The following is a 20716-nucleotide window of genomic DNA, read 5'->3' on the forward strand; positions in this document are numbered from 1 at the left end:
ACTCTTATTCTAAGCAGACATCTGTGAAAACTGGCAAACAAGTACAAAAATAAATCTATGCAAGCCAGGAGATCCTGACAACTTTTAAACTGTTCTCACACAAGGGTACACCTGGAATCTGCACAAGCTTGGATAGGTTACTAGAGGGAGCTACAACTACATGGGTAGGCTAAATAAACACTGCGGCCACAGGAATATGAAATTATTTGAAAAGTAGTTGGCTGACTGTCACTACTTTCTTATCCCCCACATGGAGAAAACATTCTTCTTGTAACTATGTATAAGCAAGGAATCACTTCACTAAGCTCAGCAAAGATATCCTAGAATCACTATGGTTGTTCAGAAGAATGATTTTATACTAAATGAAATCTAAAAGGAAATTGAGTTACTGAAATAAAAAAATGGCATTCCAGCCTTGCAAAGAATTTACGTACCAACTAAACTCCATGAAAAAAAAAAAAAAAAAAAGACACTTCTATGAAACTTAGGGAAAAACTGAATGGAATTTGGATTTTCTTATAATGAATCCTACCTTCAATTTTACAAAATAACATTATGAAAAAGTTCAAAGGCTCTGGAAAGGTTATAACTGACAAAATAACAACCTATTATTTTCTCATACGTGCTAAACTCTTTTCCTGACTGGAAAATCATGCTTTCAAAAGAGCTCAGTGGTTTAGGGAAGACAGGAGTCTAATTTAACAATTCAACACTATAATATGGTCTTTTAAAGGGCTAGAAGGTTAGAGAAACGTCAGTCGTATCAACACAGCGACTGAAAATACCCATGAAAAACCAAATAAAAAACACAGATTTCCACCGCCTTTTCATTGGGCTCTTTCTGTATAGATTAACAGTTTATCACGGATATATAGACAATCATGTAAGTTCATTTTTCAAGTGGATGTACTTATTTGTATGATAGTTTCCAAGCTTTTTAAACTGCCCCACATATTTGAATCATTTCCAGACTGCTTGATAAAATTTTGTACTAAGTGCAGGGTGAATGGAAAGCTGTACTGAAAACCTGAAATTGAATAAATGTCAAAAAACTGAGACGTTCACATCGATGTCCCAATTACTATTGTTTCCATTTCTCTTACCCTTCCCTCACCACATACTGCAGTTCCTGTCCTTCTTACAGACAATATCTCAGTTCTAACATGTTTTTTTCACACCCAGAAAGTATAGGGGAACTGAAGATTGGTATTTTCCTAACGCTAAATCTAAACACAAACTACTGTTTACAGTAGAGAACAGACACCTCTGAAATGACAGCAGCAAGACAACAATTAGATCTGCACACCATTGCCAAGAGAGATTCTGGAAGATGGATCTTTTTGACACAAGGATAAGGACAGCCTCAAGATCTGTTACCTATCTAGAAGTTACATTACTGAATAGGAAAAAAATTAAACCCAGTGAATACAGATAAGATTCTTCGGCACTGTAAAGCGAAGGTCAGATTTGACTGCCATATTGGTCTTCTCTAAATTTGAAAAGAAAGTTAAATTTTTGTGGAAAATACTATATTAACAGATAAAAAGACAAGCCAAGAATGTCAAGTGTAATATTGCAGTTGGGCAGAGTAGACATTAGGAGAAAGCGACATGGCCTTCCCAGGAGATAATGCATTTATTCATGATCTCCACACATAACAAAACCAGTACCAGTTTCTAGAAGACAATACCTAATACATATTAGTTCAAAGGCACTACACAATTTAAATTAATCAAATAGACAGCTCTATCATTTTTCATACATTTTACAGTTCTCACAGTGAGGAGAACTCCCATTCCTCCAGATCTTACGGCATTAGAAAGTAAATAAATTACCTGTAACCAAAGTCTGTCACTTGTACTGAATTTACCATTGGCAGTGCACTGAAAAGTAGCAAATTGTCCTGCATTGACTTCCACACTCTGAAGCCGCAAGAAATGGGGAGTTTTTGCTGTTGGAAAAAGAAAAAGGATTGAAATTAAGCAACACAAATGCAATGATTATAATTAACACATGGAATATAGTTCCACTTTAAAAGGCTTAAATCACTAAAGACACATTATATTTTAGGTTGTTTTAATTTTATTCTTTTATTCCTCTGTGTCTGGGAAAAAGCAGAAGTGATGGGTGCTATTTAATTAATCCTGCTGTAAATTATCTTAGCCCAGCATCCCTTTTGCAATAACAATCTGTATTAATGAAGATTGTATTGAAAATAAATTGATGCTCAGAATAAAAATTTATTAGATAGACTACCGACTAGACAAAACAGCAAGAAGTTGAGAGATGTTGTCAGGGAAACAGGTTTTCCTCTTAACCAGGTACAGTTAGAGGAGATGCTTTAGAATTGTACCATGAAACAGCTAAAATGCTAACATAATGCTTCTTGCTATCTACAGCTGCGTTTCTTCAATAAAATTAATTTCAACAACACTGAACAAAAATAGAAAACAAGGCATTCTCCATACTGATGCTTATTTTTAATTTAGAAAGAGAAAACATACCTAAGCAAAAATGAAAGCAATACAGAAGCATTTAACCTAACAAATAATAGATATTCAAACAAGACCCATCTCTACTGCAGAAGGAAAGAGAGCATGTATATTTCTGTTTTACTAGAGACAACAAAAAACGTGACAGAAAAAGATAGAAATTTGATATAGAAACTCACCCTTGAGAATGCATTGTTACCCAGCAATTCAAATCCTACTGCAGTCAAGGAGAATTTTTGCACTATCTATACTAGCAGATAAGCCAGGCTCCGAACATTGCTTTCAGTCATGGAACAGCTAATATTAGAATAAACTACAAAATGAAGCATATGCTTTCTAGCAGAGCATCACAACTGTTTAAAATGTTGATGACATTCTCTTAGAAGAGCTTATCACTGGGACAAACTACAAATTATAACAGAAAATAATGAGCAACCAGATTTCAAGAAGCCAAATTTGTTAACGACCAGCATAAGGCAGTATAAGAAGCCAAAGATGGAAGAAAACAGCTCAAGTTAATATCTAATTACAGGAGGAAATGTTTTCATGACAGCTGTCCTTTTGGCAAATTTACTAGATGTAGCAATTTTCTTTATTTGAACATTTCCCAATGGAATCAGGACAGACAGCCTCTATCTTCTTCACCTATCAAATTATTACTGGCTGTCTATTCAGTAAAATTCTTAGGAAGTTTCTCTTACTTTTTAACATTGAATTTTACCTTTTTACCATACTTGTTTTTTTCTCAATCTTCCCAAACACTGTTAAAGTAGCTTCTCTGAACTACAATGTATGGCTTAAGTAGAAAGGGGCTTTAGGATTTTTAAATACACACACACACAAACCAACGAACTGCCAAACACGTCTTTCAGTTCTACATGCAGTCTTAATTTCCACTTGGCCTTTGTCCACGCTACCCAGATAACTGCCTAGAACGTATGTCATGGTTTCATGGTATTTTTCCCATTTCAATTTTTGTTGAAAGTTAATCATTTAGAAAGTACTTTTTCTGGCAATATACACAAAGAAAAGTCATTTTGAGTCTTGCAAGGGTACATACACAAAATAGTTTATTTCCAGTTCTCCTTTTTTTCTATTTTCAGTGACAGCAGACAGTGTAAATAGTTTGATATTTTAATTTCTAACATTTTAGTTACTTTATTGAAGTATTTCATTACAGTTTCTAAATTTCAACACTTTAGAATTAGAACTCTACACGTTATGAGATATAACTCAGTACTTGCAGGTTTTGAGAACGAATACACAGATCAAACCTCTCAAAAACTCTGTAAGAAAAATTACTATGCTGATAAAGTGCTGCTTTATACTTCACTAGTCAAACCTAAGATATAAATTCAGAATGCAAAAGTGCAAATACTGCCTAACAACATGAGAGCCTGCTGTGTTTATTAGAACTAAGTGATTCAGAAATAATAGCTGCTGATTCTGCATAACTGTCTCCGTATTTGAAGAAATGTCTGTGTCTTTTTGCCACTAACACTAAAATGATATTTATGAGGTGTTCTAGCATTAACCGATGAGCCACTTTTTATTTTAAATTGCAGCTCACACTTACAAATCACAAAGAATGCATACAAGTACAATATGCCATAAGAAGCGGATGAACAATTACACAGCATTTGGTATCTTTTTCCTCACTCAGTCATTTGGTCAGTGAGACTACAACCTACAATTCATTGCATGACTTTAATATGTGTTACTTAACAAATAGCAGATATGTGAAATGATAGTTTCCATAAGCTGTTGGTTAAAGACACCTGGATTACTATATTTAATTTTTAATTCATAAGGTTGATTTTAATATCGCTCTTAAAAGAACTTTGGGGAGCTAAGTATTGCATGTTCTTAGTAAACACAGAATTGTACGGGTTGGAAGGGACCTCTGGAGATCATCTTGTCCAACTCCCCTGCAAAGCAGGCTCCTTACAGTAGGTTACATAGGAAAGCATCCAGGTGGATTTGATTATCTCCAGAGAAGGAGACTCCAGAACAACTCTGGGCAGCCTGTTCCAGTGTTTTTTCACCCACAAGATGAGGGTAAGGATTTTTTTTTTTCTCATGTTCACGTGGAACTTTTTTTCACCTGTTACCCTTTGTTCTGTCACTGGGTACCGCTCAAAAGATATTAGCCCCATCTATTTGACTTTGGTCCTTTAAATATTTATATGCAGCCTCCACCAGGCTGAACAGTCCCAGGTCTCTCAGCTTTTCCTCATAAGATAAATACTTCAGGACCCTACCCATCTTTGCAGCTCGCCACTGGACACTCTCTAGAAGTTCCCTGTCTTTCGTTAACTGAGGAGCCCAGAATTGGACACAGTACTCCATATGAGGCCTCACTAGGGCAGAGTAGAATGGGAAGATCATCATTGGACTTGCTGGCCATGTTGTTTTTTTTAATGTAACCCAGGATACCATTGGCTTTCTTGGCCACAAGGGCACACTGCTGGCTCATGGCCCACCTATTGTCCACCAGGACACTCAGATATTTTTTTGCAGAACTCTCTTCCAGCAGGTCAATGCCTTATCGGAATAGGATAAGGAAACATGTTAGAAAATAAGGCAGTAAAAAAAGTTCAAAAATTTAGGCATGAATGTGAACTTTCTACCTGGGGATTTACCCTAAGCAATCTTGTTTAGTAAAGTCACAGCCCTCAACCAGCTGAGTTTTCTACCTTCTAAGAACTGGAAAAGTAGTCACATGTCATCAGTTCAGTTCTTGCATTGTCCACCTCCCTAATTAAATGCAGCTTCTAGCTGCATTTAATTTTTGATGTTGATAGAAAGACACATAACATGTCTTGATGATTTTTGTTCTGAAGGAATTGTTAGATGATGCAGGTTCATGCTGTGCAAAAATGGTATATAAAATACATCTCCTAAGCTGGTAAGGTGCAGGGATCAAAAGCTAGCAACATTTCGTATACACTTAGCATATTTTTGTAGCAGTGACATTGTTTTCTGACATTTTCAGTATCTTTTCCTTAACATTAACTGAGGGATAGGATAGTAGCACATACATTTTAGAAGACTTTAAAATAGCGTGTGGATACTTACTACATGGATGTCCTAAAACTTTCACTTCATCAATGGCCACATATCCAGGGTGACCTGAAGTTACCACTTCAAAAACAACCTGAAAGTGAAAAGAGAATTTCTGTTAGCAGCTTTATAAAAGAGGAAATATAAAAATACTTTGTTATGGAAAAATATGTCAACTCTTTCAACATTTGAGAGCTCTTTGTAAATGAAGAACAATCAAAAAAACTTCAAAATGAGTCATAAAAAAGAGCCAGAACATAAATTGCATTTTTCATGTTTATACTGTTTCAGAAATTTACTAGAGTGATTGTACAAGGCTCATAGAGAAATACTCCCCCCTAGTATTTGGTCTGCCAAAATAATTACCTAATAATCTTAAGTATTAAAATCAATAATTTATCTTTAATTATTTCATTTGAATGGAACACAGACCTACTTTTATTAAATAAATGACCACTCTTCAGTATACAGTGTTCTACAAAGTATCAGATACAAACAGATCCATTTTTAAGAATGTATTTTCTATGCTCTTAGTCTTCCAACAAATCCTGTGAATTAAAGAAAAGCAGATCCATATGCCATTGTTTGTTTAATGGCTATAAATAGGTCACAAAATAAATGGAGTCCTCCTGTTATTTGAATTAAGCACACTCAGAAGTAAACATCTCCAAACTTTGGCAATAATAGCCCAAGAATGTTTATGTGAAATAGAAGAAAATACGCCAGTAACATTAGCAGGTACATTTCCAAAGCAATGGAAAAGAAGCTCATGCTCAAAGTCGGCTTATGAAGAAGTTGAAATTTAGAAGCAACTTTTCAAATATATGCTACATTTTATCTTGCAATAGATGCAGATGGACGCTACACACGATACCCTTAGCAACAATTATTTTGGCAGAAAGAGAATGATACAAAATACCAGCATGTTGTAAGGATAACATACAGCCCCCTAAAAGTCTTCCATTGCTGAATAAACACTGTTAGAAGACCAATACTGATTTTGACACAGACTCTGAGACACGCAAATTCTTTTCCACCTCTCACCATCTTTCATCCTTCTCATTTCTTCATCATCACTGGCCAACAATCCTACTCTTTTGTCCCAAATATCACAGTATTCTTCCTAAATTCCATCCATTTCTCCTCAACATCCATGGAATAAAATTGCCATAAATACAGTTTTAAGTCCACACAGCGGACAAGAAAAATATCTAATTTTCATTGTATTTCTGTCTCCTATCCACAGAAGAATTTCAACTTGCAGAGCTAACATTGCCCCCAGGTGAACATGACAACAAGAGGAAAGCATGAAGAAAGTTCAAAATCCACCAACCAATTTTTGTAGAAACAGGTTCTGCAAGACAAAGATTGCTCAGTCACAAACCCAACCTGAAGGCACGCTGATGGCACTCATAACTGATACTGCCCATCCATAGCAACAGAATAGTCAGGTTATGTATGTGGCTCCTTGCGTTCAGAAGAGCATCTTGATCAAGACTGCTCAAAATTTCAAAGCATCACTTTTCTACAGAAAGTATTTTTTTGGTGGAACTGATCTTAGGAACTACCCTGGGAAGTATGAGTACACAGCTCTTAAAATAATAATTTCTATTCAAAAAACTGAAAGAGGTTTTCAAATGATGGTCTCTACTATCCTCATCTTAGCAGCATTTAAATGGAAATAGAAACTGATAACTTGCACAAAGAAACCTCGAGTTTCAGTGGCAGTGAAAGACTGAAAAAAGGAAACTGAAAAAGGAGGAGACTGCTCCATTTCTTGGGGACCTACCAAGACTACTTACAACAGAGTAGGTCTGAAAGACTGTAGGGCATGAAAATGATTGCACAGTGGTGAAAACATGCAGTAAAGAGAGGGATTTTACAACATGGCCGTGAAGAACAGACAATAGACAGTTTGGTCTCAGAAATGGTGGAAAGGTTCCTGGGGAAATACGATGCCACTAAGAAAGCCACTGAGGAAACTGAATCCAAGTGTGGAGGTAAAGAACAGTCTGAAAAAATCCAATTTCTCTGATTTCTCTCCTGTATTCTCTAGCTGCTTTGAGTTTCAACTGTTAAGAAGAAAAAAACAGAAACTCTAAGTCTTACTTTTATTGAAATCAATGTCACAAGTTTCTTTAAAGTTTCTTTCGGGGAACTCACTGTAAGGAGATTTGCACAAAGCTACATGAAAGGTCTGCTTGATCCACGATCCCAACACTGCACAGAGAATGTTCTTATCAAGCTCTTCATTTTCACATATGCTAAAATGTAGAAAAGTACTGGAGATATCTGCATATGCGCAACTTTGAAGAAGTCAGCCAAATCATTAAGTTTTCTGCTAAAATTATTACTGCCATATAACAGGGATTTTACTAATGTCAGAAAATACTTGCATAAGAGAGCCTTTTACAAGGAGTAGTCTGACTTCCAATAAAACCAAATATCTAAGTAGAAAATCTCAAAATAATTTCTGTAATCCATAACTGGGGAGCTTAGCTACAGATTTTCTAATAGGTTTCAAGTACTTCCTTATCAAAATATACTCACAGACAAGTATAGACTGACCATAAACCAGTTCTATCAGTTTACTGGCAGAAATTACAACCTTGAAATAACTAAATTGGATATACTTATGGCAACAGAGAAAGATTCAATGAGAGATCTAAAATATTTTGCAGTATTTCTAGACAATATACCAAAAATACCATTGTCACAAATAAGCCAAGCAATGTATCAAGAAACTGCCAGCTGGATGTGCTATTAAATTACAAATGTTGTCACTTAGGAGAGCAAGTTCCAAAGAGAAGTTATCCAAGTTGAAATATAGTTGGTTTAATTACGCGTCCATTACATGCAATAGTCAAGCTGATATCAACTTACCTGACCATATATTTTAGTCTTTTTTGACAGAAAAGTCACATTTATTAGTAAATGGAAAGGGGCACTATAGCCAGCAGTGATACACTATAGCCAAATAGACATCACTGATGTGCCTTTCCCTTCATATATTCAAGAATATGACACACACTAAAAGTACAGTAATAGAATTTACTGTCTGTTCACAGGCTGTGAAATACTATCAAATTCTGTATTCAAATCCAGTACAGTTCTATTAATAGAAATAAAGATTATAGACCACAGTATTTGCTCAAGTGAGCATGTTCCCTTGTACATTAAAAAATTCATTTGATTCTACAGGTGCCATGGGCCTGCAAATCCCTGTAAGCACACTGCACGCTGCATGGGACTGTTCAGGACTGGACCTAGAAACATTTCTGGTAACTCATTTTTCTTCTAAAAAGCTGACATTTGATGATCTTAGAGATCTTTTCCAACCTAAATGATTCTATGACAATTCACAGATCTGGATGAGTTTCCCGAATTATTTCTCTTAGAAATAAAACCCTGCATCTTGTTTCACGCCAAGCTTTCTCCAACATTTCACACTTGAAAAGCTGTGTGTTTTGTAGAATTTCACATTTCTACTTCAGAAGTCAAACTTTGCATTTCCTCCCAGCTGCCGCAACACCTGTGGGCAATATGACAGACTCCAGTCAAAACAAAGGCAACAGCCAAAGCAACAGCAGGCTGGGTAGTCCTTTGATTTGTTAGTCTTATTATTCCATCACCTTATCAGGCAGGAAACAACTGGTTAAAATGCTACATTCAACTGCTCAGGAAGAGCTGGGCTGATGCTGGCCTGGGAGCTGCCTGGCCTCCTGGGCCTGCCAAGCAGGAAGCAGGGAAGTGGCCTAACGCTGCATGTCCCAGAGCCTCCCTGCTTCACTGAAGGGCAAAATTAGCTTCTCATTCCTGCCGCTTCCCCTTTCTGTGCATGAACAAAAGAAGGGGGGCTGCTCACCAACGTAAATGCTTACTGCTTACAATGTGCAGCTCGCGATAACTTCTCTGCTCCCCTGAACAATAGGAATAAATAGTTTTTGTTGCCACACAACCTCGCTCTGTAAATTCCTGCCTTTGTTGTTGCAAAATCACAATGCTTTTAGTTGAAAGGTGGGTTGTACCTAACGTAAATACTCTCTACTTCACATGACTTTAAAATAGCAGTCTACAAAAAACAAGACAGAAAAAAGAGTATTGAGAAAGCTCCTTAACATTAGACTGCTTTTTTGCTTCCCATAAACTGGGCCAAGACTCCTGCAGCACTCATCCCACCCACCCTGCCAACAGCATTTGCTGCCTTCTCTCCACTGTCTGCTACGTTTTACTCCCAACTGCTCCTTTCCTTGGTCAAATCAGACACCAGTGGTTACACAAAGGTACCTGCAAGTTAAGCACTACTCCCTTTGGGTTCTGTCCTAGGACTGCCCCTGTTCTTACTGTCTCTTCAAAGCTGCAGTAAGGGACACTTCTGACTTCATCCTTCACAGAACCCACAAAACCCTATCAGAGCATATTTACTTGGGCTCTTAGCAGCACTGCCACACCTAGAACATGGTTTGGCCTCATAGGTTAGGAATTTATTGCATGCTATGTGCGTCTCCATCTATCATTCCTACACAACCACTGTCCAACACTCAAATGAGCACTTCAGCACATTAAACAACACCTCAGTTGTGCTGCCAACCTGAGAGTCCAAAGAAACCTCTTCAAAGTGAACACCACTGAAAACTGAGCTCCAAACTGTCAGGCTCACTACATCACGCTCTTCTCTCTTTGTTTTTAAATCAGATGTGATTGAACAGTTCCCTTGGTTTAGGAACAAGGGTGAGAAAAAACACTGGATCTTTGTTTGCAAACAAGAATGCATCTACTTACTCTTGGACATTTATATATTGATGGGGTTTTTTAATTTAGATACGTGGCCTACCCTCTTTCTCATAATAACCTTTCTCAAAATAAATGCACTCCTAAATCACACAACTTGGTCAAAAAGATTTTGGACCATTCAAAGCCATTCAAAAGGCAATATGCATTTCCAAGTTTGAGTTCAAAGCGCAGTTCAGAAACCATAAGCATGCAGTTTAATGTAGAGCATGCAATATATGAGAATATGAGCATAACCTTCACTGTCCAGAGTTCCACTCATTGTCCTAACTGGTGACTGAAGTACACTGCATCAACCAAACTTCAAGTACAGCCTGTATAAAACAGGTTCTGAAGGAAATGAAAGTTTAAACAGATTTGAAAAAAGCAAATTGGATTCACTGCTTCTTATTCCCTAAACTCCCAATTTACAGGGAAAAGTGTTAGACTGGTAAAGGGTAAATTTCATCTTAATGTGAATTGATACCTTGTATCTCCATTGTGTCTTCACTGAGAAAAAAATCAGGAATTAATACCAGGTGCTTACCCATTTACTCATGCTAGCTTCAGAGGAAATTATATTTAAAGAAGGTACACAGAGTAGCATACACCAATAGAAATTATTTTTAATCCTTTCTATTAGTTCCTATTCTGGATTTAAACAACTGCAGTATGTATTGAGGGTTTTTTTTGTTTTTTCTGTTTTTTTTTTTTTTTTTAAATCGAGATTTGTTTCAGCTCAGTGCTGCCATGACTGACTCCAAGCAAATTACAAAGGAAATAATTCAAGATATAAAAAGTGACAAGGGGATAGTATGCAACTCGCAACAGTGCTGTGCCAAATTGCTTGCTTGCAGGGTTAGAAATTGGAAACAAAAGCTTCTCATCAGACTGTACTCAGTAGTAGCATTTCACATACTGTAAAGTTTTAAAACTGGAAACATTTCAGAAATGTAAAATAGATTTCAAATACTACAAACTTGTCTGAGAACCATTAAGTAATCTGGAAAAAAAGAGAAAACAACCCTGAAATCAACATTTTTTCCTTCTACTACAGAATCCAAATCATTAAAAAAAAAAAAAATGTTAAAAGAGAAAAAACAATAACATCATCTCCTCTCTTCACTAGAAGAGCAGCCTTTTCAGCACTCACTTTTATTTCAAAGCATGAATTTTGAAGCCTCTCAACCTGAGGCTGGTTTCCAAGATCCTAAAACACAAGCTCACCATTTCTCACAGACATCTACATAGCACATAACATTTAATGTCCTTTTTTTTTTTTTTTTTGTCTGTGTACATTTTGTTCAAGTATACAGGAGGGTGAAAGTAATCATACAGAGCCTTGTTTTGTTTGCAGGCCATCTCCAATGGCATGATAAACTCCTTCTGTAACATACAAAAATAATGCAGAAATACCTATGCTATTTTAAACAAGTAACTCAGGGACCAGGAGACACAGCAGAAAAGAACAAGCTGGGCTGATTATCTCTGACCCTCAGAAGGTGTTTGGCACCGTGAACCTGTGTTACTGCAACTATACTGTAATCAGTAGCTGGAATGTAGTGCAGACATACCCTAAAGTCTAAGACAGATGTTAAACAGTAGCACTTGTAAGATCATTAATTATGGAATTAAATGTGTCTTAATCAACAAAATATTTCACAATTTAAGTTCAAATATGCAGTAATTAGACTACAATTAGTGTTGTTACATGTAGGCTATCATGGTGATTTATATATGTCGCACAGCTTTCATATGGGGTAAAACCTACACAAATAATTACCTAGTAAAAAGAAAAGTGTATGCTGAGAAAAATTAATTATTTTGTTCAGAAACTGTACTTCCAAAGAGTCAATTCTAAATGGAAACTCAACATGAAAGGTATTAGGCAGCTTGGATAACTGGTGCTACAATAATAAAACACTTAACTATTAAATCTTTTGAATGTTTTGCATGTTTAAGCAAATAAATCTTTAGACATTGGATTAAAATTCACTCCACGCTACAGAATTTAATTTCTACTCAGTTACCATTAGTGGGAGTTATTTTGCCTATATTCTTCACGAATGAGTAGCAAAACAGACTAACACCACTGTTTTAATGCATCCTGGGTTACATAAATATTATAACTGTGGAATGTTATCATACAATTTGTCTGTAGTACATCTTGGCTTCATCTGCAGCTAAAACCCTTGTAGGGTATCCTATTAATGGAATGGAATTATAGTGCATTCACAGGTATGCAGATGCCTACGTGAATATGCAACTTAAACCACAAAAAAGCAAATCAGAGCACTGTATTGCTTTCTCCCTTCATCTGCTAAAGCAGAGCCTTTTCCTGAACACTACTTTCAGGAAACTACCAGCCTTCATGTGTGAAAAGTTAAAAAGGCCCCTATCATTCCTTAAACAATATTATCAGAAGACTTTTCATTTGTTCAATAACATCAGTTATTGAACGTAACTATTTTAGGAAATACTACTTTTCTGAAAGAGTGGTCAGGCACTGGAACGGGCTGCCCAAGGAGGTGGTGGAGTCACCAACCCTGGAGGTGTTCAAGGAACATTTGGATTTTGTGTTGAGGGACATGGTTTAGTGAGTACTATTGGTGATAGGTGGATGGTTGGACTGGATGGTCTTGAAGGTCATTTGGTCTTTTCCAGCCTTGGTGATTCTGTGATTCTGTCACCCAGTCACTGATAAATCCTGAGAAAAAGTTCTGGAGCTTTTGGATTTTATGTGAAAAAGACATCGTTTATGGCAAAAGAGCTAAGTATTTTTTTAAATCAAAAGGGCAGGAGCTTACGATACAGAGCTGTTGCAGGACACCTCTCAAGTGGGTCCTCTGCTTCCTCCCACCACATGTTAAGCAGTCTGAGCTCTCACCTAACTTCAGTGCATGTTCTCACAAGATCCACACATAGCTTCTCTCCACCTCCATCCCCTCTCCCAGCTGCTTGCAGCTAACCTCTTGCCTATCCCCAGAATAGACTCCATGAAGAGAAAAGAGCCTGCAAACAGATTAAAATACACAGAAGACCTAGTGCAGACTCTGCACGTGGGACGGGGCAACCCAAGACATATGTAGAGACTGGGGATGAGAGGCTAGAGAGCTGTCCTTTGGAAAGGGATGTGAGGATTATGGCTGACAGCAAGTTAAACATGTGTCAGTAACGTGCCCTGGCAGCCAGAAGGGTCACTGCCACTGAGGGGAAAGTTGTCCTGCTCTTCTCACCTCCAGCACTGAGTGCAGTTTTGGCCTCACAAAAGGGCATATAACTATGACAGTGTCCAAAGGAGCACTACAAAGACTGTGAAGTGTCTAGAGAACAACATGTATGAGGAGTGGCTGAAGTCCCTGTGTTTGCTCATCCAGAGCAGAGGAGCTGAGGGAACAGCATGGAGCTGTGTCAGGGGAGGGCAGCTGGGGGTTAGGGACAGCTGCTGCACCAGAAGGCAGCAGTCATGGCCCCATGTGCTAGAGTCCAAGGAAGGTTGAGACACTGCTCTCAGACATAGGGTTTTAATTTTGTGTGGTCTGTATGGAGCTGGGAGCTGTATTGGATGATTGTTTGGTCCCTTCCAACTCCGGATGCTCTGTAATTCCATGAGAAATGAAGAGAAATTCCATCACTATATTGGTAAGGAAAATGCATTAGAGATTTCTAAGAGAACAGAGGCAAACAAATTGGCAATGACCATGAAATATGAAAATGGAGAGAGAGCTTCCTCAAGAATAAATTAGTTCATCTACAACAAAATAGTGAAGCTATACTATTTTAAACTGATTCCTTGGACCTCCATGGATATTGCTATAAGACACTTTGGCACATCAACTAAATTGCAATTCTTAAGCAGGAGTAATTTCACAATTTAAGCAGCAAATGCAAAGAAAATGACTTAATATAGTCCTCAGTGAAGGAAGGGTAGATTGTGTCAAAATATCTAGGTGTCTATTTTATATAAGGCGATGCATAGTAATTTCCTAAACTGCAGTAATTGATCCAAGCATATAAGGATTCACCTATGGATAAAGGTGAACAGTCCTGGGTTCAGGTCTTGAGAGAAAGGTTATCTTTCTGTTTCAGTGGCCAAATACCAATATTCCTGAGACATCAGTTAGATGTGTCATATTGTTAGAAATCTGATACAGATTATTATTATTATTGTTAACAATAGATTTTAAACTCTCTGAACTTGCAGTATTTTTATCAGAATTTTAATTTAGCTTAAATTTATTTGTCAAGAATCTGAGCTTCTTCTGTTAAAATTCCCCCCCCCACATTACTAGTTTGTTTCAGAGCTTTAGTGAGGCTTTGAAACATGTTCCTCATCTTTACTGCCTTTTGGTTCACAGAGCAGTTCTGCTGCATCCAAACCAGACTCTTTTCAGAAGGAATTAAATCGTAAGTTTCTCCCTTAACTCACTCCAAACTCTAGGGTGGACAACCTGGTCCAGACCAAGGCATAAACAACACAATTGCCTGTTCACCCAGTGTCTGCAAAATGTACGCGCATCATACAACTCTCCTGGACAACCCAGAAAGCTCATAAATACCTCCAGGAGATGTTCTGTTACAAAGCACCCAGAGTTATAACCCATACCAGATGTAAAAATCTATGTGTAACGCACTACTCTTCTATTGCCCATTGAGGCTCATTGTTACAGTCAAGATAGAAAGGCTCTTTGGTAACACTGGAGAGCATTCTCAACACTAATGTAATTGGTAATGTGTGGCACACAACCTTTCAGAAAGGTGCCCTTTCACCTTGTGAGAGGTAGAACTATGGCTAAACCAAGCCTGGACTCTGTGGTCAAGATGCCTCTCTAAAGCATCTTGAGGTTTTAAGCAGTATGCAGATTTTCCTACAATGCTTAGGAGAATCTAAATTTTCCTAATAAGCCTGCTCTTCTGGAAGAGATGCCAGTATCCTCCACTGAATCAATGGCCAATTTTAGGTAATCCACACCATGAATTCTTCCAGTGAAGCTTGCTGAGATGTCCATAAACTTACTTGGGATCTCCTTCAAGAATCAACACCTGATCACTGTTGGCAACAAGGCTCTACCAATATGTGATAGTAGTCGTCAGGATATTGATGTAGGAATCAAAATGCTGTCACTCTCTGTATAACACACACATAGAAAACACTGTGGAAGGACAACACTGCACTTCCTAGGGATGTCTGCAGTTAAAGAATCCCCATCTTTGAGGTAGCCTTTCTCATGAAAGCTTCAAATGATGAGTGAAAAATGTCAGCCCAGAGGAACCAACCACAGTGCAAATGAAAACGAGAGGTGCCTAAGCAATAGCTTTGGTCTGCTCCTATTAAGGCAAATTACTTGCTCATGTAGATGTAGACTGTATTTTCATAGGAAGGAGAAAAACTGTTGAACTGTTGTACGACAGTAAATAACTATATAATCTGTAAGCTTCCATACAGAAAAGCAGTACTTTTAAGAAACTGGCAAGTGAGATTCTCACTAAATCTTTAGGATGTAATCAGAAGCACATTCCTTTGGTAGCTGTTGTTCCATTTATGACTGCACTGGTCAACAAGTATTCATCATCTAAATCAAACCTGAAGACTCTGATGCAGTAAAATCTATTGACATTCAATTCCAGCATCCTTAATGAACTGAAAGAATTACTGAATTTATTATCGAGAAATTAAAGTGATTGACTGGAATCAATAGAAGAAATTCTTGATTGTTTGAATGTGATTATTTCATTCACATTTGTTGCGGTTTAACCCAGCAGGTGGCTAAGCACCACATGGTCGTTCACTTACTCCTCCTCCTTCCCAGTGTGCTGGGGGAGAGAATCAAAAAGAAAAAATGAAGTAGAACTCATAGTTTGAGATAAAGCTATTTATCAAAGTAGAAAAAAAGATAATTATGACAAACATATAAATATATATGAATGTATATAACAAATGATGCACAAACAATTGCTCACCACTCCAGACTGACACCCAGCTAGCCCTTGAGCAGTGGAAGAGAGTGAGATGAACTCCCATCCCCTTCAAAACACCTTCTGTATGATGTCATATGGTATGGAATATCCCGGTGACTAGTTTAAGACAGCTGTACTAATCCTGTTCCCTCCCAGCTCCTTGGGCCCTTCACTGTGAATGGCTTTGGCTCTGTACAACACTGCTAAGCAGCAACTATAAACCTTGGTGTGTTATCAACATCGTTTTTCTCTTAGCATCAAAGCACAGCATGTTCAGACGCTTCAGACACTCTGAAGAATTATGTCCCAGATGAAACTAAGACAATATTCATGACTTATTCCATACCATTTACATCACTGTCCCACAATTTCTACACATCCTAACTAATTACCATCACTTACCTTGCTTACTGATATATGTACACACACACACTTATTATTCCTCTAGTCTATGGGCCATCCACGTAAATTCTCCATGGTATTCATTTAGTTCATAATTTTGGGCTCACATCTGTCATACATATGAAGTGTGTGCGTGTGTATGAATGCATCTCATATATTTCTATAAATATATGTAAACATTTAAACATAGCTATATGCATGTAAAAACGCTTGTCATCATCTGCAAAAATGTAATTAAGATAAAGATCAATAAGTCATACTGAAAAATATTTTGATTTTAAAGTCAAAATGATAATTTAGAGCCAAGTGCTGACTACGAGAAATATAATTTCATAAAAAATAAAACATACCTGATAAAAATTGGGCCAGAAAGTGCTAATTGCCAGTTCTGCTCTGTTCCAAGTTCCAGTAGTAGATGTGTTCCAGACTGGGTTACCGATAGGTCCATCGTTAACTTTCACATACACATTCAAAGTGCCAGGGCTAGATCCACTCTTGCTCGAAACATAATAGTGGAAATCAATACAATGCGTATCATTTTCTTTTAGATGGGGCATCAGGAGGTGAGCCTTCTGTCCTGCGTATCTCCCAGATGTATTCACCAACATGAAAGAACCTGCAAAACAAAGTCACTATTTCAATTTCTCATTATTTTACCTTCCTTTTCCTCTTACGGTAATCTGTAATTAAGGCATCATTAAAAAATAATTGTTTTAACTAATGAATTTCTACTAATATAGAATCATGGAATCACTCAGGTTGGAAAAGACCTTAAAGATCATCAAGTCCAACCACAACCTAACCATACTACCCTAACTCTAACAACCCTCTGCAAAATCATCTCCCTAAGCACCACATCCAAATGGTTTTTAAACAAATTCAGGGATGGCGACTCAACCACCTCCCTGGGGAGCCTATTCCAGAGCTTAACAACCCTTTCTGTAAAGAAGTGTTTCCTGATATCCAACCTAAACCTCCCCTGGCTCAACTTGAGGCCATGCCCCCTCGTCCTGTCTCCTGTCGCCAGTGAGAAGAGACCAACCCTGCTCTCACTGCAATCACCTTTCAGATTTTGGAAGGAGCAATAGGGTCTTCCCTCAGCCTAAACAACCCCAGACTAAAACAACCCCAGTTCCCTTCAGTGAAGGTCACTTGATTGTCTCCTGGCTTCAGGAGCTTAGAAAATAAGAAAGGAAAACACCCAGCAAATTGGTAAGTTCTACAGAAAAGAAAAAAAGAGAGCAGGAGGAGGAGGTGTAATGTTACAATATTATCCACTTCAACAGCAAGAAGAAACGTAAAGCCATAGTCCACATGAAGTTACACTCAAACAACCGTCCATGAACATCTAGTCAATTTATGGGCTCTTTTTCAGTGCCTGTTAATGTGTTTTATTGGGGGTTAATGTGTTTTATTATTCAAAATAATCAATTTACACAACAGATGTGCAACTAAAAAACTAAAAAAGACATTCATATGTCTGCGTTGAACAAATCCAAAGCCAAAAGAGATAACTCAACTAATACATATGCTGTGATACCACAGAAGGAAGTAAAATTCAACATGTCTACTTTCAAATGAGGATTTATCAACAGAACTCAATTAAGATAGCAATAAAAAGGTATTTCAAACCCTGCACTTGTCATAAAAGTCAAAAGAAAACAGATATGTTAGAGGTGCATGCTATAAATGCATCACTAACTATTTCTGTAAAAACAGAAGCACAAACGTTTCACAAACAGTTACTAAAAAACCACTTTTGACTTTTTCAATTTGATGGGAATTGACGGTCTGGAATTTCAATCAGATGCAAACTGCAATGTCACTTCTGCAAAAGGAGTACAAGTGTCTGGAGAACTTCAGTCCACACCATACCTTTATCTTAATTATATTTAATTATTTAATAATACACTTTGCAGCTACCCTAAATTATTTATCAAGTATAACTTCTAATTAATTTTCAATCAAGTCAAATAATAGAGTTTCTCAAGTTTACAAAAACTGAAATGGAATGTGATACAAAGGAATCTGAATGTTTTACCACCTAAAAGGTAAAATAGCATACTGGGACGAATGCTTATGCAATAGTAATGTAAGTCAATGTCACTAACCTCTCCAATTAAAAACTCATACTACACTTAAAATTCACTTCATTTTTTAGTGTTCCTAATACTGGCTTTTCACACACTGCTAACAATTAGAGTTTTATTTTTAATTTAGCAGAAAGAAAGTCAAGTGCTTTTCTATGCAAAGATTGGTTTCTATGAGTTTCTGATTACACCATTCTTGAATCTACAGTACGTACATACATCTACCACATTTTATTTTTTGCTGTGTTTCAGCTGTCTAAAATGTTGGAGGACCCAATGATGGGACAAGAAGAGCCTCCTTAGTATTCCAAATGCAGCAGCCAGAGTGGCATCCTTGCTCCTGGTCAGGGCATAGAAAAGAATGCTATTTATTACTTTTGCTGAATTTGCACACGTGCTCTCCCCCCATATCAGCCTGTCAAACCAGTGTACCTCTTTCATGTAGCATTCCCTCTGTGTTTTTAACTCGTAATACAAACATCTTCAAATATTTCAGCATGGAAAACATGGAATTAACTCCCGCAATAATACAGTAAGGGAAGAATTATTTCCTTATTTTCATGCGTGCAGAGGAAACTAAACAAGTTAGCACTTTTCAATCTTTCCAATACTTTTCTTTAGTACAGTGGTTCCTAAGATGTTTATGGTTTTGAGCTGATCAAAGTATAAAATCCTGCTGTGCTGGACTTTTAGATCCTGTTGCTCAATAATTAACTAGGATGCTGAAAGGTGAAGAATAAATCGACACCCAGCTAGAACAAGAGATATTCCTGTTCTATTACTAATAAGATATTTCCTTACCTTTAAAACACAACAGGTTTCAAATAAAATCCACAAAATTATTATCTGAGTACAAAAAGGAAGCAAACAAATTTATTTAGTCTTATCTGCCTTAAAAGGCAGGAAATAAACCTATATTCCTTCCATCACTTAGGATATGTTCTGCTATGAATTATTTGGCAAGCTCTTTCTAGTTCATGAAATAAAGACTAGGAGACAATAATCTAAACGTATCCTTTTAAATGTTTGAACCCTGGACTGTATGAGAACACCATCAAACTCCACCTAAAGGTCTTTTTGGACAGTCTCCACTCACAAAGGTCTCACCAACCAGCACTTTCAAAAGCTGAAGTTTCTTTTCTTCCAGCTCACCTATAGCAGGACGCTCATTTACACAAACACTGAACAAAGCTGTAAACTAAGACATTTGATCATCTAACAACATGCTAAATATAGAGCTAAGTAATCTGCAGTTGCATGCTGTTTCAAACATAGTAACATCTGTCCTAAGCCTAAATATAGCCTCTAGACAGCACTAAAGGTAATATTTCTGAAGAAACCAGGCACGTAGGAGATCGATGCACGAACACTGGACTGTAAGATCCTGGCTTCAGAACAGAGAGCAACAGAAGAGCCTTCTTGCATCAAGTACGGGAGAGTTTCCCTGCATCAGAATGAAAATCCCAAGTGCCTGTACTTTCAGATATCTGATGTCAGTCCATTCAATGCATAGCCATTTCAAGCTAGCCAGCGAAGAAAAACCAAATGTAGATACAACATCTTCAACATTACTCATCTCTGAAATTACATGCTTTTCTCAAGGTACAAGAATGTGTTCTGACCACTCAAAGTAGCTAGCACAGTCCTTCCGAAGAGAAATGCTTAGGCCTCTTACAGTGGCCAATGGGATGCGAAACATGGGCAGGGGAAGCCTTGAGTGCACCCACCCAGAAGCCTGTGGGCAAATGTAAATTTCAGAGGAAGTCACGAAAATTCTAAGGGTTTGAATAAAGTCAGTGTGAAAGAAAATGAGTAATAAATGATCATGAAAGCCCTTACTTGGTTCTTAACCCTTTACTTGCCCTTACTCTTGAAAGCCTACCATCTCATTAAAGAATTTAATCTGTTTTGTTTGGGCAGCACCTCTTTTTCCGTTCATGT

At 37.4% G+C, this 20716-nt stretch overlaps 1 protein-coding gene across 8 annotated transcripts in view; it reads right to left on the reverse strand.

The window, feature by feature from the left end:
* The window catches only part of PTPRM (protein tyrosine phosphatase receptor type M), a 460562-nt gene that overhangs the window by 296882 nt on the left and 142964 nt on the right, over positions 1 to 20716 (reverse strand). For all 8 annotated transcript variants that reach the window (XM_031588942.2, XM_090137388.1, XM_090137384.1 and 5 more), the window contains exons 3-5: positions 17036 to 17301; positions 5571 to 5649; positions 1836 to 1951 (exon numbers count right to left, since the gene is read on the reverse strand). In XM_031588942.2, coding sequence (XP_031444802.1) covers positions 1836 to 1951; positions 5571 to 5649; positions 17036 to 17301 — 461 coding nt within the window. The remainder of the gene's footprint in view (positions 1 to 1835; positions 1952 to 5570; positions 5650 to 17035; positions 17302 to 20716) is intronic.

The sequence above is a fragment of the Phasianus colchicus genome, chromosome 3 (genome assembly GCF_987193195.1).
Source record: "Phasianus colchicus chromosome 3, bPhaCol1.hap1.1, whole genome shotgun sequence".
Taxonomy (NCBI): Eukaryota; Metazoa; Chordata; class Aves; order Galliformes; family Phasianidae; genus Phasianus; species Phasianus colchicus.